The sequence below is a fragment of the Musa acuminata genome, chromosome BXJ3-9 (assembly GCF_036884655.1).
Source record: "Musa acuminata AAA Group cultivar baxijiao chromosome BXJ3-9, Cavendish_Baxijiao_AAA, whole genome shotgun sequence".
Classification (NCBI taxonomy): Eukaryota; Viridiplantae; Streptophyta; class Magnoliopsida; order Zingiberales; family Musaceae; genus Musa; species Musa acuminata.
In genome coordinates, this window is record NC_088357.1 from 4,749,797 (window position 1) to 4,768,509 (window position 18,713).

The 18,713-nt window shown below is 40.9% G+C and overlaps 2 protein-coding genes and 1 pseudogene across 9 annotated transcripts; 2 read left to right on the forward strand and 1 right to left on the reverse strand.

Annotated features, from left to right (window-relative positions):
* The first annotated feature begins 4,920 nt into the window (after positions 1–4,920).
* On the forward strand, positions 4,921–7,116 carry LOC103997178 (uncharacterized). The gene is made up of 2 exons (XM_009418341.3): positions 4,921–5,428; positions 5,591–7,116. Exons 1-2 carry the CDS (start codon positions 5,360–5,362, stop codon positions 6,689–6,691), a joined length of 1,170 nt encoding a protein of 389 aa, XP_009416616.1. The 5' UTR covers positions 4,921–5,359; the 3' UTR covers positions 6,692–7,116.
* A 431-nt stretch (positions 7,117–7,547) lies between these two features.
* LOC103997302 (uncharacterized) lies at positions 7,548–13,422 on the reverse strand. 8 transcript variants are annotated; one of them, XM_065168683.1, is made up of 15 exons: positions 13,213–13,421; positions 11,892–11,951; positions 11,619–11,730; positions 11,369–11,536; positions 10,163–10,267; positions 9,892–9,975; positions 9,310–9,425; positions 9,134–9,235; positions 8,944–9,057; positions 8,802–8,858; positions 8,647–8,713; positions 8,512–8,565; positions 8,357–8,431; positions 7,955–7,990; positions 7,548–7,860 (listed from the first exon to the last, which is right to left on the reverse strand). In XM_065168683.1, the coding sequence occupies exons 3-15, from the start codon at positions 11,700–11,702 to the stop codon at positions 7,741–7,743; spliced, it is 1,182 nt and encodes a 393-aa protein (XP_065024755.1). In that variant the 5' UTR covers positions 11,703–11,730; positions 11,892–11,951; positions 13,213–13,421; the 3' UTR covers positions 7,548–7,740. The 8 variants fall into 8 exon arrangements, with proteins under 8 accessions (XP_065024755.1, XP_065024751.1, XP_065024753.1 ...); XM_065168679.1 differs by having other exon boundaries at positions 11,866–11,951; XM_065168681.1 differs by having other exon boundaries at positions 11,892–12,015.
* Positions 13,423–14,090: 668 nt separating this feature from the next.
* Positions 14,091–17,839, forward strand: LOC103975107 (isocitrate dehydrogenase [NAD] regulatory subunit 1, mitochondrial-like; annotated as a pseudogene).
* Positions 17,840–18,713: the final 874 nt, after the last annotated feature.

Here is an 18,713-nt window from a genome sequence, read left to right on the forward strand (position 1 = left end):
GCGAAGAGTCGTTTCACTACTACTTTTTTTCTATTCTTCTCTTCTCAAATTCTCGAAGCTGTTATAGGGATGTATCTATTTGGTGGATTGTTCTTCTGCATGAGTGCAGCGGTGCTGTCTGCTATTGGGCGGGATAGGAAATGACAGTGATTTCAATAGGCGCTCGCCTAGGTGCTCGGGCGAGGCGAGGCGAGGCCCGAGTGCCTCGCTTCACTTCCAGGCGGCGAGCTTCAAAGAGGCGCCGCCTGGGCACTCGTCCGAGCCCAGGCGTCGGGCGCTTCGGGAGAGCGCCTGGGTTAAACCAGGCGACCGATATCAACTATCGCTGCCCAACCCTAACCCTGCTCGCGTTCACGCTACCGCTGCTGCTGCTCGCTATCGTCACTCCTGTTGCCGCTATCGCCGCTCCCACTGTCACCGCTCACTGCTCCCGCTGCCGCTGTCATCGCTCGCTGCTCCCGTTGCCGCTGCTCGCCGATGTCGCTATCGCCACTCGCCGTTGCCGCTGCCGTTGCCGTTGTCGTCGCTCCCGCTCCCATTGCCGCTATCGTTGCCACTGTCGCCGCTCGCCGCTCTCGTCACCGCTGCTCACTTTTACCGATGTCGCTGCACCCTCGGTCTTCCCTTACACTCCTCTTCCTTCTCCTCTTTCGAAAGTATACTGTTAACAGTATACTGTATACTAGTAATAGTAATGTATTTGTATTTATTAGATTAATGATATATTATTTTGATTTTAATACTGTTACATAATTATATTTATTAATTATATTATATATTTTAATATTTTAGCGTCTCGCTTCGCTCGGGCGAGTGCTTGGGCGAGCACCTAGCGCCTCGGGCGTTTTTGGACCTCGACGCCTAATGCTTTTTAAATCACTGGGAAATGGTATGTGCTCTCTCTGGTTGCTTCTTTATCTTGTTGATCTCTTGGGACATGGCGTTGATTTCGGATGAGATTCTTGAGCAATCATGCGGAAAACCTCAGATCGGTCACCAGAGGTAACCAATTGAACGATTTGGGTGAGTGTGTGCCCCTGTCTGAAATTCTTGTTGTAATCATCTTTGTAGACATAGGGTTATCTGAGTGGGATATGATTTTGGGACTTTATTGCTGTCTGATTGAAGCATATGAAGCTTACTTTTTTAAGAAAATCTTACCCTACTTTGTTTTGCATTGGATTGTTTTAACATTTCATACCAAGAATTGTTGTAGTACCTAGGGGTAAGGGAAAATGATTATGTTTGAGATATCTATAACACCACATGAATGCCCTTATTTTAGCTACTTGACTATTTGGGTGGATATTTGTATTGAATAATGGAGGTTTGTATTTTGGAATAATCTATCTGTGTTGACCTTATCATCGAGATTCGTCAAGCTATTTACATGGCTTAAACTTTGGTCACCTAGGTTATATAGGAACTACATTGTACACACTATAACTAATACAAGTAGATTTTGACCCTTTTTTTCTGGTCTATGCTGCTTGAGACATTGACTCATTGAATTTCATTGGAATCCTTGATGTAACGATGTTAATTAGCAAGATGCATATTATTTATTTTATAGTACCATAATTTAAATTTTGATTAGAAATTTTTGTGCAAAAAGTACCTTCTGTTGTCTTCTTGTTCTAGATTCAAATTTGCATTTTAAGACAGAGCAATTTGTGGAATTAATATTAAAATATTTGACCATGGTTATTTTTCTCTTATGAAATATTAATCGTTAGATCTTGGATTATCTTACCTGCTGGTTTAATTCATTTGTTTCTTTATCTTTTACATTGTGCTATCTTGTTTCGTCATTCTTTAAGATGCTTCTTGCAAGGTCCTTGTTGTTAGTGTAACGGGACGAGTTGGCTCAGAAACACCAATCAACTGTGAGCAAAGTGGTCTGAAAAGTGTTGTAGTTACAGAAACAGTAATTCTTTATTCACAAGTTTTTTGACTGCTCTAAAGGTTTCAATATTTCTAAGTTGGCAATTATGTATGTTCTGTCTAATGTGATCCCCTCATCTGATACTTCTTCAGTACGAATGAATATTCATGATCCGTAATCCTGCTGGAGGCTGGGAAAAGAATTCTGCTCTGATGCATTCCAGGAGCAAGGAGGTCCCTTGGTACTTAGTAAGTGTTGGTTTTGATTATTCTTATCCAGGCACTAGTGTTTTTATTTGTATTACTATAAATGAACTAATTGCTAAAATTAAATCATATTTATAATATATTTTATCTGATTAAACATGATCATATAATCTAACGTGATGCAGTGTCATTTTTAGTTATTTAAAGTTGCAGGAACGTGTAGTACAGTAGCAGATCAAATGACAATAAAAAACAAAAGCAACTCTATGTTGCTGTTGCAGAATCAATCAACGGCAGGTAGAAGATTCCACAGAAAAACAAATCAACGGGAATTCCGGGAAAATGTAGCATGGTGGCACATCAGAACAACAGTACTTCTCGATGCAAAGTTCAATCATCTACAGATACTTTATGCTGCTGCTGCAGCAACAACAGCAGGTAAAAGAGTCCACAGTGCAGTCTACCGAACATGTAGCACAGTGGCAGATCAATACAATAAGACTTTAGATGCAGTGTCATCGTCAATCATCTAAAGCAACTTCATGTTGGCTGCTGCAAGAACAACGGCAGATAGAAATGTCCACAGTGAAGTCAGCAGGGATTACCCGAACATGGAGGGAGCGGATTAGCGGATCAAAATGACAGCACTTTCTGATGCAGTACAATTTTGAACTATCCAAGGCAACTTTATACTGCTATTGCAAGAATAAAGAAGACAGAAGAACATGTTGCAGGGTAGCAGATCAGATACTTTTTGGTGTTGGCAGCATCGTCTTTAACTATCTAAAGCAACTTTTGCTGGACAGTAGGAGCTGCTGTAATTATTAATCAAGTGCAGAGCATAAGTCGAGATAGAGTAGCAGATCAAATACTTTTGGTGCAGCAGCATCATCTTCTTTAACTATCAAAAGCAACTTTTGCAGGACAGTAGGGGCTGCTGTGACTACTGATCAAGTGCGGAGAATGAGTTCAAACAGAGTTGGCTGTACAATCTTTTCTTGATGGCTACTTTTGACACCATGCAGTGGTGAGATGCTTGTCCACCAGGAGAGCTTGGTGTTACAAGTGGTCCAGTTCGGTCACCAGCCATGGTGAGGACAAAGAAGCCAACGAGCAAGTGAGGCTTGATGCAGTCGGTGAACATTTCATATCATCGCGAGTGCGAGTGACCTCCACAAGCATGTGTTGTGGGGTGTGATGAGACACTTGAGCTTACTTGGGGATTCCTTTGTATATATGTATGCATGAAGGCATGTGATTATGTTGTTTTCTTAACCTCTCCCTCCTAATAATTTTCTATAATGCAATGACTTTGTGGGCCCTTAGGTTCACATTTATCCTTGAGAAAAAAAATCATCTTTCACTGGTCGGTCATTCTCTTCGATCATGATTTTTTTGGTGTAATTTTTTTTTTTTAACTTGGACATTACAGTGACGTTAATTCTTTGTGAAACTAAACCAACATCCAAACTACGATAAAAAATGATGAGTTAGATGATGATTTATATTTATATTCAGACACATTACTTGTAGAATAATACAATAATTAACTTAGATATCTCAATGAAAACATGATCATATATATATATATATTCTTCTTAGATATAGAAACTTGTTAGTATATCATGGTAGTTAATCTCTGTTAATTACCATAAGTCAAATGTAGTTGAAGCTTTAATTTTGTGATGATGATGATGATGATGATGATGAAGCTGCAAACATATCATTTCAGATCAAATCCTTTTCAGTTGTGTTTTGACTCTGACCAAGTCCAAGCATTCATGATCTTGCACCGTGTAAGCACACAAGTCTGCCGATCGAAGCTACAGAAAGAGTCAAAATGTGTGTTGAGGTTTTGTCACGATAAGTGACTCATCTGCATGTTCAAAAGACATGAACCCTTTCCGATGCTCCACTCTTCGTATATTGAATCATCAACGTACAAGAAATATTCCTCTCACATCCCTTTGAGATAGGAGGACTCCCAATGCACGCAAAACCTCAAGATCTTTTCTACCTACGCAAGCCAACGTGCCCACTCGAGCAATTAGGATGCAACACCAAGTCGCGGAGGTCAACGACTCGGAACAAGTTTAGGCAGTGTGATCGTCAACCGTGACCGGGCCAAGTCGTCGAAGACTCGATTGGCAAAGACTTCGTCTATCACACGTTTTGATGTTGTTATCTAATTTACTGCTTTGCTTTGATAAATTGCTTAGCCTATAAGATTTAGTTCACGAGATTTCTGCCGACGCAATACACGAAAACGATTCTTAGCTAACATTTTGTATTTGCGATGGAGCATTCAAAAGATTTGAACATTGCCACTTCTCTGTCCCTTTCATAATATGCATGTATTATTTATTTTCCAAGTCAATACTCTCTCTCTCTCTCTCTCCTTTTGACCTATTCATATGGCTCGAACATGAAATGATTAATGTACTTCGTATTAAAAATAATTCTCTCAACTCCAATCCAACTCACTTACACATATGATTAAGCATGTCAACCTGTTGATGACACAAACCCACTTATTAGGCATAATCAACACCAATTAATTTTATCTAATTGGGATTCATTTAAGAATATTTTGAATGTAATTTAATATAATAAATAATAATAATAATAAGATTAACAACGGGAAGGAGTTAACGGAGTTATGACGGGAGATTAACATGGTGACGATAACAGGCCGGCCGGAGTACGTTACGACGTGGTGACTAAACGACGCGGCCCATTAAATGCCGCAACGCATACCCTGTCTTTGGAACCGACGAGGAAGCCTTCGATCGACGCGGCTCCCAAAGAGCCCTTTCTCCGTCTCCTTCTCCGTGTTGTATTCGCGCTATATGAGAGCCCGACGCGCCCCACTTCCCTACCTCATCTTCTCGTCTCCTCATCTGCTCTGCTCTTGTTCATCGAATGCTCATTAGCTTCGAGATTTGAGTGGTAGGCCGTTCGCCGGTAACAAGAGGGAAAAAAGATAGAGCTTTGGGGCAGACGTAGTGGGGAAGAGGTTTGAGGTGTTTGTTCGGTGTTATTTCTGGTATAGAGAGAGAGAGAGACAGGATACTCCTACAGTAATCAGAGAGGGGGAGGGAGAGAGAGAGAGGGCGGGCGGAGATCGGATTGATCGGGCGCATCGTTTTGTGGCTGCGGGATCCGATCGGCTCCGGGAAGTATCGGTGTGGAGGAATTTGGCAGAAAGGCGGATCTTTTTCGAGAAAAGGTCGATCCTTTTTGTTGCTGGAGAAGTGCTTTCTTCAGAATGACGGAAGCGGGGTGCCCTTATTGCTCCAAGAAGACGGATGATATCTGTGAGAACGTCTGCGGCGGGGTAATCTTCCTCTTTCTGTTTCTGTAACTCTTGTGAAAAGATCTGAAAAGCTGTGTCTTTGTTCAAAATATAATCTTTATTTTGTGCGATTCGTGGCGTATGATCCCTTGTTCATGTTTTGCTGTTATTGTAGCCTTACGCTGTGTTCGGACTCTGTTGCAGGCTTCAAGGGCAGCTCTGAGCATGTCCCGGCGGCTCCGGTGCGCCCTCCGGTGCTTCGATCTCAAGGCATTACTGTTGCTCTTCGTCGGTATCCCCATCCTTGTCTTCGTCATCTACGTCCACGGCCAAAAGTTCACCTACTTCCTCCGGCCGCTGTGGGAATCCCCCCCTAAACCCTTCAGGACCATACCGCACTACTACCACGAGAACGTCTCCATGGAGCACCTGTGCAAGCTCCATGGCTGGGGCGTCCGGGAAACGCCAAGGCGCGTCTTCGACGCCGTCCTCTTCAACAATGAGCTCGACATCCTCCAAGTGCGGTGGAACGAGCTCAGCCCCTTCGTCTCCGAGTTCATTCTGCTCGAGTCCAACTCGACCTTCACCGCCTTGAAGAAGCCCCTCCTCTTCGCGAGCAATCGCCGCCGCTTCAAGTTCGTAGAGTCGCGGTTGACCTACGGGACCGTCGGGGGGAGGTTCGTCAAAGGGGAGAATCCGTTCGTCGAGGAGTCGTACCAGCGAGTGGCATTGGATCAGCTCATCAGGATCGCCGGCATCAGCGACGATGACCTGCTGATCATGTCGGATGTTGATGAGATCCCCAGTGGCCACACGATCAACCTGCTCAGATGGTGTGATGAGATCCCGGAGAAGCTTCATCTCCAGCTTAGGAACTACCTCTACTCCTTTGAGTTCCACCTTGATGATGACAGTTGGAGGGCTTCGGTCCACCGATACCGAGCTGGGAAGACCAGATACGCCCATTTCCGGCAGTCCGATGACCTGTTAGCTGATTCTGGGTGGCACTGCAGCTTCTGCTTCCGGCACATCAGTGAATTTACCTTCAAAATGAGAGCATACAGCCATGTCGATCGTATCAGATTTGCCTATTACCTTAATCCCAAGAGAATTCAGGATGTCATATGTCGAGGAGCAGACCTTTTCGACATGTTTCCTGAGGAGTACACATTCCAAAAGATTATTGCCAAGTTGGGGCCAATTCCCAGTTCATACTCTGCATTAAACCTTCCGGGTTTCCTAATTCAGAATGCTGACCGATACAGATACCTCCTTCCTGGGAACTGCAAAAGAGAAAGTGGCTGAGTGAATCAATGGCATTGTAGATCGATGGCAATGGTATGAGAAAATGATAGTCTTATATTGGATTTGAGCATCTGGCACAGGTGGATGAATTCTTGGGAAGGAGAGGGCAAGCATGGAGTTTTGTCATGTACATATGCGCAATAATATTTAGTAGAGCTGATAGTTGTTTCCATGTTTGTGCACACAGGTCACTAAATGAGCTACAGTTGATTGTAGGTACTGTGGTGGATTTATTTATGTCTTCTTCCTTCTTGGTAGGTGATATAACACACAACCACTGCAGTTGGCTCGAAATCAAGTGGCTTTCCAATTATTTATTTTGTTTTTGGGATTCATTTTCATTAATCGATTCATGTACTCTTCTACCGACTGACCTAGATTATCATAGACTCTTTGATTGTAATATATGATATGGTTGAGATCTCCGATGGCTTGTTTCGATGATATGTGAGGATATGTATCTTTGTATGTTTTTTTTTTGTATTGGCATATGCATAATCATCAGGAAGAAGATACATGAAGTTACTTCAAAGGGAATTTATCTGTTCATTGTAGTAATTCCAATTCATGGCATCCTTCAAAGGAGGTATCACAAGTAGTAAGGCATCTCCAAACATCAGAAGAATTCTCTAAAGGAGTATGAAGGAGTCCAGCATCTCAGATCCACATACTTAATTCTTAATAGCAAACTATGTCTCTGTCCTTAGTTGTTCAGGTACTTCCTTTATGTATTGAAGGGAATAATTACCTGGTTATGCTTTCTAAGAATCGAGTGTATGATATGATGATGTAGGATAAATATTGTTATTACTAGGCAGTTGTGTATTCCTTCATCAAGATCATCACATTAAAGAAATGTTCTGAACTCCCTTTTCTTAACCTCAACCGTAATAACTCTTCACAAAGATAATTATGTTAAATTTAATCATCCAGAAACAAAAATAAAAAAGGGAGTTAACGTTGGGGTTGTCCATACAGAGAATATGTGATTGCTTCTACCGCTGCAAGCTGCAAGCTGCTTCACTGCACCATCTAAAGAGTTGATCATGTTATGGTCCACATGGCTGTCGCTTCAGGGGGAGCATCCCCATCTCCCTGTAGTATGCCTTCTCTGCATCTGCCATTCGAGTTCCGAACGTCTTCGCCTCTTCGTAGCATCGTTGCCTCACCTGGTAGCATCAACAGAACCAGAAACCAATGTCAAGTCGTCATGGCATGAGAAGGAGGATGCAAATAAGAGAGAAGACATGTAATCTATTATACCCCTTGCTTTGCTGCCTTTTCATTCTTTCCTTTGCCCTGTAGAACATGAAAGGCTCATGATACAAACCAGAAAGATAGAGATCTTTCTATCAACCGTAAGGCCTATTTACAATCATGATCTTTACCGATTAGACTAGTTAATATCTTCAAAAAATTTTAGAGGGATTTGTGAATCCTCAACTATAAATGAGTCTGATTTATTATCTATCACTAGGCCAATATTCAGGTAAAAAAATATCAAATAAAATTTTGAACCTTCAATCTTCGATGAGTGAGTTTGATATATCATCACTGGATCAATACTAATACTTTTGAAGTGTAAGAATACTAATGATATTACATTAGGTCTGTTTTTTTTTTAATGCTGGTAAAAGATAGGGGAATGGAGCAGTCGTCTCCTACCTGGTTTCCAAGTGAAGGGATGTTTCGATGAGCAATCCATTGAGAATCCACAACGCCAATTGTCTTATGGGCAGACTACAATAAACGATCAAGATCAGGCAAAACAGTAAGGTTTATTGCAGAAGAAGCTCGACTTCAAAATGTACACCGAGTACCTCCACACATCTCCTAAAAGCAAAGTCAAGACCCCATCCATGAACCAAGTCATTCTGCGACAGCAACCAGTAGTTGCAATTAAGCTGAGATAGAGACCAGGAGCTACGCAAAGTGATTGATATAGATTGGCGTACCTGAATCATATGCCATACACAGCGCCACGCATCTCTGGAGAACACAGGTGCCATTATCTCTACGAATCTATTCATGGCATGACAAGGAAGAGTCAGTCCTGGTAAGCACAAAATTCTGAGGCAGAAAGGGTGAGAAAGAGTAGAATGGTTCCTACGAGGAGCATGGCGGACGACAAGGGTCAGAGCACCTGCCGGGTTTCTCCTCCGTCTCTCTGTTGAAAACCCATCCACCCATTAGTATTATATTTCATTTGGCAAGAATGCAAAAGTATCAGGCCTGCTGATAATAGCGCTCACCGGTGGACTTCATGGTCTCTTCTCCTCTTAGTCATTTGCCATGTTAATCCAGTGCTCGGATCTACTCCCGGTTGTGATATCTCCAGCCTATGCTTCTTCACAATCTTAATATACCTGAAAGTAGAAAGTTGTGTCTGAAAGGATGTGTTCACAAGGCGTAATGCACACATGAACTATGGCAAACGCTCACTCTTCTGCATCGAAATGTTCAACTCCTAGATCTTCATCCCATATAAATATGTAATCATATGGAGCGACAATGTCAGGTTGCAAGAATCGCTTGGCATACCACCTTGAGATACACAGATGAGTGTTAAATATGTATATCAACAACATTGATATCAGAAAAATGCTTCCTTCACTCACCATTTAGTTTGTTTCCTAGCACTAATATGAATAGCCCGTTTGGACCACTCGAATTCATCCCACTCACTTGTTTGACCATCATAATGGAACAGCAAGATGGTAAAATTTTCAGAGAACTGTAATATCATGAGACTCTAGTCAGGCTATGATCTATCGAAAAATAAATATCAGTGTCAAAAGCTATCGAAGATGGTTCATCTGCCGTCAAACAAGTAGTATCGTGCACAATTAATAGGTTACTAAAATTGATGTATCATTTTTTTTTAACATGGCTTTTACATTAATTGAGAACTCATTATTTTGGCACAAAATAAACTATGGATGCTCAGTAACTGAGATCCTAATTATCTGATGCACATTCATGTACATGAATGAGAACTTAAGAATGACTAGAAACTGGATAGGAAATGAGTTTCTGCAGTCAAGTCTTACACTACTCAGATTAAGTAGAAGAAGAACTATATGTATCTAACATACACAGTCGAATATGGCATCTCCAGTTTCCTCTTCAAGCCAGCCAAACAAATTGTCCTAATGACTGGAAAGATGGCTAACAATTCAAGTTTGCCCCCCTTCACTAACCTTTTTGACTGCCGCGTCAACAATCTTCTTTTGGCCAAGTCCAACAGTGAATGAAACCAAGTATTTCTGGAGGATGTGTAAATCCTGCAATTCACCAAACAATGCGTCACTATGTCATGAAACTGAAAGTGGAGATGAAAACAAGAAGAGACCATTAGCTATTGGCATACCAGTGGCAATAGCACATGCATTTTTATTCAGATACACTGGCAGCATCATGATCCATGAATTATTTTTGGCATGAAAGCAACATACAACCATATCAACATACCTCACTTGGCTTCCCCCACAGCCTGCGTTGGTAAAGATCTGATTCAGATACCACCATGCCCGGTGGTAGTCTTTCTGCACCTCGGGGATTTGTTGAAACATATATCTATACCAAATAGGCAGAAAATAAATTCACCAGACATAACATGATGAAAATAACTTGAGTATGTAGTCTAATGCAAAAAGCAAGAAGCTAAGATGTTTAGAGAAGAGTGTAAAGATAAAATAAGAGGGACCATACTGAAAATTCTGCCATTAAGGTAACATATTATGTACTTGCAACTTAACAGATGGAGGAATAGTCAAAGATCACAGATTCAAATTATGAGCATTTAATTACATAATGGTCCTCAAATTATGGCCATGAACATGAGAAGTCTGAACATAACTGCAGTCATTGCACGTCCATAGAATTGACCTCGACAAGCAATCATTTGGAAGGTTTGCACAATCTGAATGAACAAATACTTTTTCTATGAGTCATTTATCATTTCGATACATGAACTTTGATTCTTAAAAGAATAACCAATCAGATCACTGCTACTAATTCACACAAACTCCATTACTACCTAAAAAGTTTGGGTGGACAAAGTAAAAAAAGATTAATTCGGCTAATATTGGCAGAGGCATGAACATTAGAAAAAGGGTTTCAGTTGAGCCTCCTGGATGCTCAAGAAACAAAAATCTACCAAGTACTATTCATATATAGCATAACCTGAATTATAACAATAATGATCGGAGACAACGAAATTCTGTAATATGATGGTCCATGATCACCGTGCAGCTTGACTTTTCCATAAGATAGCAGCCGATCTGGTCCCTGTTTCATGACACTTGAATGGAAGCATCTTGCTATTATTCCCTTCTATAATCTGATTAAAAAAACCTTAACAGTATATTAGACTAGGAGTTTAAAATCTGCTCAATATGTTCATTTACATTCTACTGTTGCAGTGTAAATCCAATCTTTCAAACCTAGTCTATTCCAGCGATGGATGTTCCTCATGTGAACTATCTCCAATATCTACTCCGTAGAAGCTCAGTATCATTAAAGCTCATAAACTCTATTTTAATGTGAACCATAAGTGCAAGAGTCATACATGAAACAAGATAAGAAGAACAATTGGATTCTATAACAAGAAAATGGTTCCATAAAAGACCTCATGATAGATCTCGCAGTTAATTTAACATAGAAATATAAAAGTACCTCCAGATTATTGTTAGAATGCAGTCTTGTATTGTTACTGCTGTGACTGAGACTATAGTTAGAATGTAGTCTTCTATTGTTGCTGCTGTGATTGTGTCCAGAAGTCGAAGTGTCGAGACTTGGGCTATCTTCCTCCGTGCATACAATGTTGCTACGGGGCAAGTGGAGCTGACGAGTTAAGCAGAAGAATTTTCAGGTCTAATTTTGGAAATAAACAAAGTTAATCATTCAGAATAATTTGACAATGTACCTTTGTTATGTTGACTGCGGGAAGTGAGATTCCAATGAAGTAGCCCAAAACAACTCCGATAGAAACTGCTATGATCAACTTCATGCTCTCGTTGGGTTGTGAAACAGGTCCACTGCAAGCCATGATAAACAGAATAGGATAGTGGTCATATGATGACGAGATGCCATTCAATAGAAAGAAATGTCATCTCTAATTTGCAATATATATTTGATAGCTCTCAGAGAAAGTAACCAGATAATCTACAAACCAGGGTGCAGGGTTTCCAAATCTTGCCATAATTATGACCCAGGTCACAAAGACAGACTGATTCTTGCCACTGGGAGCTGCTCTACACTGCTCAAAAATTTCATGATCACAAGCTCCTCAAAGAGAGAGGTAGGCCTTCATCACGACCTAACTGCTACAGAACATGGATAAAAGTGGTATATATATATGATGTAAATTGATAAGGCTAAAAGAAATAAATTTGTTAAACATGCATCCAAAGACTAGTGAAAACTTCAAGGCGGCAGCATGTCTGTTCTGATGAACCTGTGTGCTAAACAATCATTGAGATCTCAGTCGAGCATTGGCAGAAGAAGAAGAAGAATCTCGGACCCAAAAAGGATCCGGTCTTTGGTGAGTTATGTAGACGGACATAGGAAGGGCCTGCAAAACATTTATATTATAATTTCTATCTTGGATACAATCCGGTCTATGTTCGGTGTAAAGGTAGCTGATAGTGTCAACCTCAAAGAATTGAGTCATATACATCAAAATGGTAGCCGAATTGAAGAACTAATTAGGAAAGCTAGAAGACAACAAAATCGAAGGTTCTGTTCCTGCACCATGGTTTCTTTTGCAGTTTGACTTAAATGTCTGTTGACACAGTGGTGCTCATTCAACACCTCGAGTACATATTCAAGATGCATCATGAACTTTTCCTGAAGAAGAGTGAGAAGGTTCTCACAATGATATGATTCATGCAGAGCCGTTGCCTTTGCTTGATATCTATTAAACTGCCAGTCAACCTGCTACTTCGATAAAGTGTTTAACAAAGGATTTCTCTTGAAATGAGTATGTTTGGTATTCGGTATGAACTTCGTGACGCTAATTTCTTTAACATTAACAAAGGAATCCTATACAAGTTATCTTTACTCGAGTAGATTAACTCTTTCAGCTCACATATCCCCTTCTGTTCCTGCTCTTACAAGGAATAAGCGGATCGATGACTTGACTGCAATTTCTCAAATCAATGGCAAGTAAATTGCATCCGAAGCTTGGCATGTAAAAGAAGGAAGCTTCCAAGTCAAAAAAATCCCTTTTGTTTACTCGCTTTTCAGCGGTTACAACTAGCTTAAGTTGAATAACGCACCACTTACCGTTTCTTTCTTCGATCAGTATAAAAATGCGCTCGAAGTCCATTTCTAATAGTATGGTAATAGAAGACCCACACATGATAGAAAACAAAAACACAAAAACTTTCTGCCGAAAGATCTCCTTTTGTCACCAAATCCCTAGTAATCGCGGAAGAAGGACCAAGAGAGATACTCGAGCGTTAACTCCGATTCGAAGCAAAGCAAGTCAAGAACAAAGCAGAGATTCGCTGGCGCACCTGGGAACCGGGGCCGTCCGACCTCCCACGAGACGAACGTTAGAAGCGGAATTTGCCCCTCGGTGCGCCGTCACCTCCGAGGAGAAGTGTGAGAAGCCTACGCGGGAGGGATTGGAGCACTCGCGCCGTCGACCCCCCTAGGAACTCGTGAGCCGTTTCTTGCGGGCAAGAGGAAAACCGACTGGAGGGAGCGAGAATAAATGACGAGGAAAACGAAACGCAATGAACGTAATATGGGTGAATGAGAATGGTCGTTGAGAGCCGTGGAATTCAGTTACGGAACGGCCACTCGTGTCCGAAGACCGACTTCACTCCGCAATTATTGTGGTCCAATGCGGGTCGGATCTTTTCGGATAAAAATATGCCATCCAATATGTTGCGTATACAAAAGTAAGCATATGTGACGGAAATGTTACCACTTCATAAACGGTTTAGAAGATCTGACCCGACCCGACCAAAGCTCACGTTTGACTAACAAATCGGTCCAACGCACGCGTTCGATGTGCGTAGCATGACCATGATGAGATGATCAAGAAGACTTGATCGTTCAAGGACGGCTCAAGATCACTTCCGATGCTTCGAGCCAAGCTACAGAGAGAGAGGCTTGCCCGTGGGTCCCCACATGGGGCAGCTCGAGGGTCTTCGATGACGTCGATGGATTTTCCTGAATCGTGCGGGACCGAGACAGCGTTATATATAATCATAACGTCGATGCCATTGTTAAGTCGATCACCTCACGATATAGCTGTTATACAATCATACCGTTGACCTCCGGTTAAATACAGGCGTCTCTATGGCTCCATTAATTGCTCAATAAAATGACTATAAAACCCCTTTATTGAGGTCAGTTGCTCTTTCTCTCTCCTTGAACCCTAACCTCTCGAATCGACGGCCCAAAGGCCAATATCGCGAGGCGAGCACCTTCGCTTCTTCGCCACCTTCTTCGTGATGCGGCCGGCATCGTCTCTCCGCGGTCGCGGCGGGCCCCTCCCGAGGCCTGGTGTTCCGTGACCTACATTCCCCGCATCGTCTACTTCGAGACCTATGAGGTCCACGGCGACATGACCACGGTGCCCGGAGGAGGTTATCGAGTCGATCCGGATGAACAAGGTCTGCCTCAAGGGCGGCCTCAGGACGCCGGTGGGCGGAGGGGTCAGCTCCCTCAACGTGTAGCTAAGAAAGGAACTCGATCTTTACGCGTTGATCAGAGAGAATACCGAGGGGGATTACTCCGGTCTGGAGCACGAGGTCGTTCCTGGCGTCGTGAAGAGTCTCAACGTATGTGGCTTTCCATTTCTGCCAAAGCTTTGTGAGTTGGAAACTTGGAAAAGGAAATTTTCCTAATACTTATTATTACAATTCCCCAACTTTATAATCTTTTTCTGTGACCTGTATGGTTCTCGTACAAGAAATGGAATTCGAATTGTCACTCTAATTGCTAATATATGATGTTCTTTTCATTATTGTTTGCATACGACTTTCTTGTTCTTGTGGATCATTAGTTGATGTAGATAAAAATGTGTTTGACTGGTCACAAGTACCAAGAGAGCGTGTTGAGGCAAGTAAGTGCATGATCATTTTCGTAACAGTAATCAGTAGGTAGTGGCAAAGAGGAGGTGGTACTGATGGTGGAGAATGCCTAAATGTGGTGGAGATGAAGGATGATGGTGAAGGGGATTGAGCAAATTGACTGAATGTAAAGTTACTTCTTCTTTTTTTTATATTTTGGGACTTGATTCATGTTTTTCTTGTAGTATTACAAATTAAATAAGCAGAGTTGACATGGATGGCTATAGATACTGTTTTCTCAATCAAGCTAGCTGACTCCTATGGATGATTTTCTATTCGGTGTGGTGGTCACCCTTGCATACAATTATCACTGTTTTTCTATTTGGTGTGGCAGACACCAGTCTTTATGTGTGTGTTGGCTTCCTTTTTTACTTTAAGTAATAATATCACAGTACATTAAAATTTTACTTGTTAACCATCTTTGTAGTATTCCTTCCATCTAATTGCTACCTTTTGTAACACGGTGATTCTGTTGAACATAACCTTCGTTGTTGGGTTCTCACTCTAGAGTCTAGACACCTATATCCAAATCCTTGCAGAGTCCTGTTACGCCTGGTACTTCATAAGTTCAATATTAGAGCCCACGACTCTTAAACGATGGATTGCATCAACAATTGATTCAAAGAATTGATGTGAAGGATTTTGATGACAGAAGTTGGATGGCAAATTTGATACAGTTGTGGGGTTGCTGTGGGCTAACTTTATGCAATTTGTGGTATCTAATGCATGTAGAAGATCTGAAAGGCTACACTATAATAACCACAGCAAGTTGTCAGTTCAACTAGGCTAAGAGGTCATACCAGATGAACCATTCCATGAGCATATTGAAGAAGAGTGATTTGTTTATCAACTTCTCTTCGAAGAGCCACTGAAAGTGCAACAACAAGTACAAAAGTTGGTTTTGTATATTTGGTGATCCTTATGGTGACATTCGGTGCAAAAGGAAGATCAAACTAATAATGGTAGCCATTGATGCTGAGGAAAAAAGAAATATTAGCATGAGATTTGACAATTATGCACCAATTTTTATGCAGGGTTGTATGAAAGTGTTTCATGAAGCTTTGAACTTTGCTTAGAGCATAAACATATGATGTTTTGAGTGCCTGACTGTTGCAGGCATCAAGCTGATGCAATTCACAATAAGTAAGGTTTAGATGGACCTAAGATCTAGTTTGATCATATCATATATAGAGCTCTAGAGCTTTTCCACCTTTTTTTTTGGCGGATTTTTATGGATTTTCTTTACTGCTAAAGAGGTCCAATATGTTTTGTTTTGAACTTGTTTGAATTCAGTAGGAACCATTTATATTATGTAATAGTTAGTTGATATTCATTTTGGGTCTCTTTTAAAGAGTTAAAAGATGCCTTCATGTCAGTTTGCCTGGCACAGCTCTTTCTCGAATTATGAAACACAAGTATGCACTAGTTTGTTTTCTGTATCTCTGGTTTTGTTCACATGAGAAATAAGAGTTGCTGACCACTTTTCCTTCATTTGGGTGTTTGGGTTATCTTCGCTTCTCTTTCTCTATAGTTTTTTATGTTTCTTTCTAAACTTTTTGTATTTTTTTTCCTTTCTATTTGCTGTTTTTTTTAACCAAGATTTCTAAAAAGGGTATGATTCCTGTTGGGTTTTTCTATTTACCCCTCAAATAAAATCCTGGTGGTCGTCATCCCTGATATTGCATAACTACTGGCTTCCAATTGTTCTAATATGCCTCAAAACATTATGTAGGATACCCTATTACCCTAATTAGGAACACTAGGCATCTTACTGCATTTCATCTTTTTGTGTGTGAAATCCTCTGGTTGCTAACATGAGGAAATGCAGAATTTCCACCATAAAGAAAGTCAGATGAATAATTTATCAGTTTAGTTGATTTGTACATGGGGATAGTTTATATCACAGTATAGAAAACCTTATGACACTTAAGATCCTTTGTAAAAAGCTCCCGATAACTTGCACACCTGAAGCAAAACTTGAACCACTGATATAGAGATATTCGGTATCTTGGTAATCGACCAGTCAAATCCCTGGCCAAACTGGGACTGTCCTTTTTTATCTCTTGCAGTCCAATGCTCTTAGAATGACTATAAAATCTATGAAACTAGATAGTCTCACTTTGTTTTGAAGTCCTCACTCCTTTCATTTTGTGTGATGTAGTTTTGCTTTCTTATTTTGATATCTTGGTTAATGTATCTTCATTCAGCGATTTCTTTGCTTGCACATCATCTGAAGTTATGGCTATTACTTGCACTGTCTTTTTGAATTCTCGGTTGTCCATTTGGAGTTGGATCAGTCGTGTTTTAGTTGATAAATTCAGATGCAATGAGTCATTAAATTGTAGTAAAGCCGTATAGCAAAATCAAATCTTCAGTTAGAGCAGTCTTGTATATTGAACTCCTTTCTTTGGTGATTGATGTCTTTCATTTCTCGCTTGTGTTTAGTCTTTTTTTCCCCTCTTTTTTATTTCTTGGCCTCTTGACATCTTTTTGCTAGGTGATAACAAAAGTTCTGTTCGATCTAATTGCCAAGTATGCTTTCGAGGATGCATGCCAATACTATGAAGCTTGTAGATGGACTGTTGTTAGAATCATGCCGTGAGGTTGCAAAAACATATCCAGGGATAAAAAGTATAATGAGATCATTGTTGATAACTGCTGTATGCAACTAGCTTCAAAGCCTGGGCAGTCTGATGTTATGGTATGCTGCATCATATTTAGTTCACATTTAAAGTCCAGCTTTATTTTCCTTTAATGATATTTGTTTTTGCTTTGCGAGTCCTATGCCTCAGCAGCTATTATCATACCTACTGTCAAATACTGTATACACCACTGTAACAAGTTTAACAATTTATACACTACTGTCATACCTACTACCTCTGTCCCTCCTTTTCAACCTTGGCTTTTTCTTTCGAGTTCCACTTTGATTGATCCTTTGATGGATTTTTCACACTTGCAGTCATGTCGAAGATTAGCGGCTTCTCTGCTTGCTTATTCTCGTGACAGAGAACAGGTTACCGAGAACTTCTCGTTGGAGTCCCCGAGCTTCTGGGAGTAGTCAACGGAGACGGCAAATGGAATTCGAAATCCTAAGTTGATGTTGCCCATCGCTGGTAGAGGTGGAGAATGAGATTTGTTATCCATCGATTACGGAGTTTATAAGGTATATGTACAAGTGTATTTTTGACACGTGGCAAACTTGTTCTGACAAAGGGCTAAGGTTTACCACGTGTCAAAAATACACTTGTACATATACCTTACAAACTCTGCAACCGATGGGTAACAAATCTCATTCTCCACCTTTACCAGCTACCAGCGATGGGCAACATCAACTTAGGATTTCGAATTCCATTTGCCGTCTCCGTTGACTACTCGCAGAAGCTCGGGGACTCCAACCAGAATTTCTCAGTAACCTGTTCTCTGTCACGAGAACAAGCAAGCGGAGAAGCCGCTAATCTTCGACATGACTGCAAGTGTCGATACGTTTGAAAAATCCATCAAAGGATCACTCAAAGTGGATCTTTAAAAACAATATAAAAAAAAAAGCAAGGTTGAAAAGGAGGGACAGGGGTAGGTATGACTATAATGTGTGTAAACTGTTAAACTTGTTATAGTGTTGTGTATATAGTATTTGAATATTGGACTGTGTTAAGTTGTTCATCTTCCTTTAAGGTAGATGCATTTTTTAATATCTGAAGAATTTGTGAAATGCCAAACATAGTTAGTGTTAACAAACTTCTCTAACCATAGCCAAGGTGTCAGTACGGCTCGATCCATTTGTCGATGTTCAAAACTCGGAGTTGGCTCCACGCACGCTTCATCTATCGGTACGTATTCTGTTTCATCGTCGTTAGGCTCCTGCACACAGGCCTGAGTCGAGAGAGGAAGGGTCTCCCGACTTAGCCCCTCCAAATGTTAAGTTAGCACTAGTG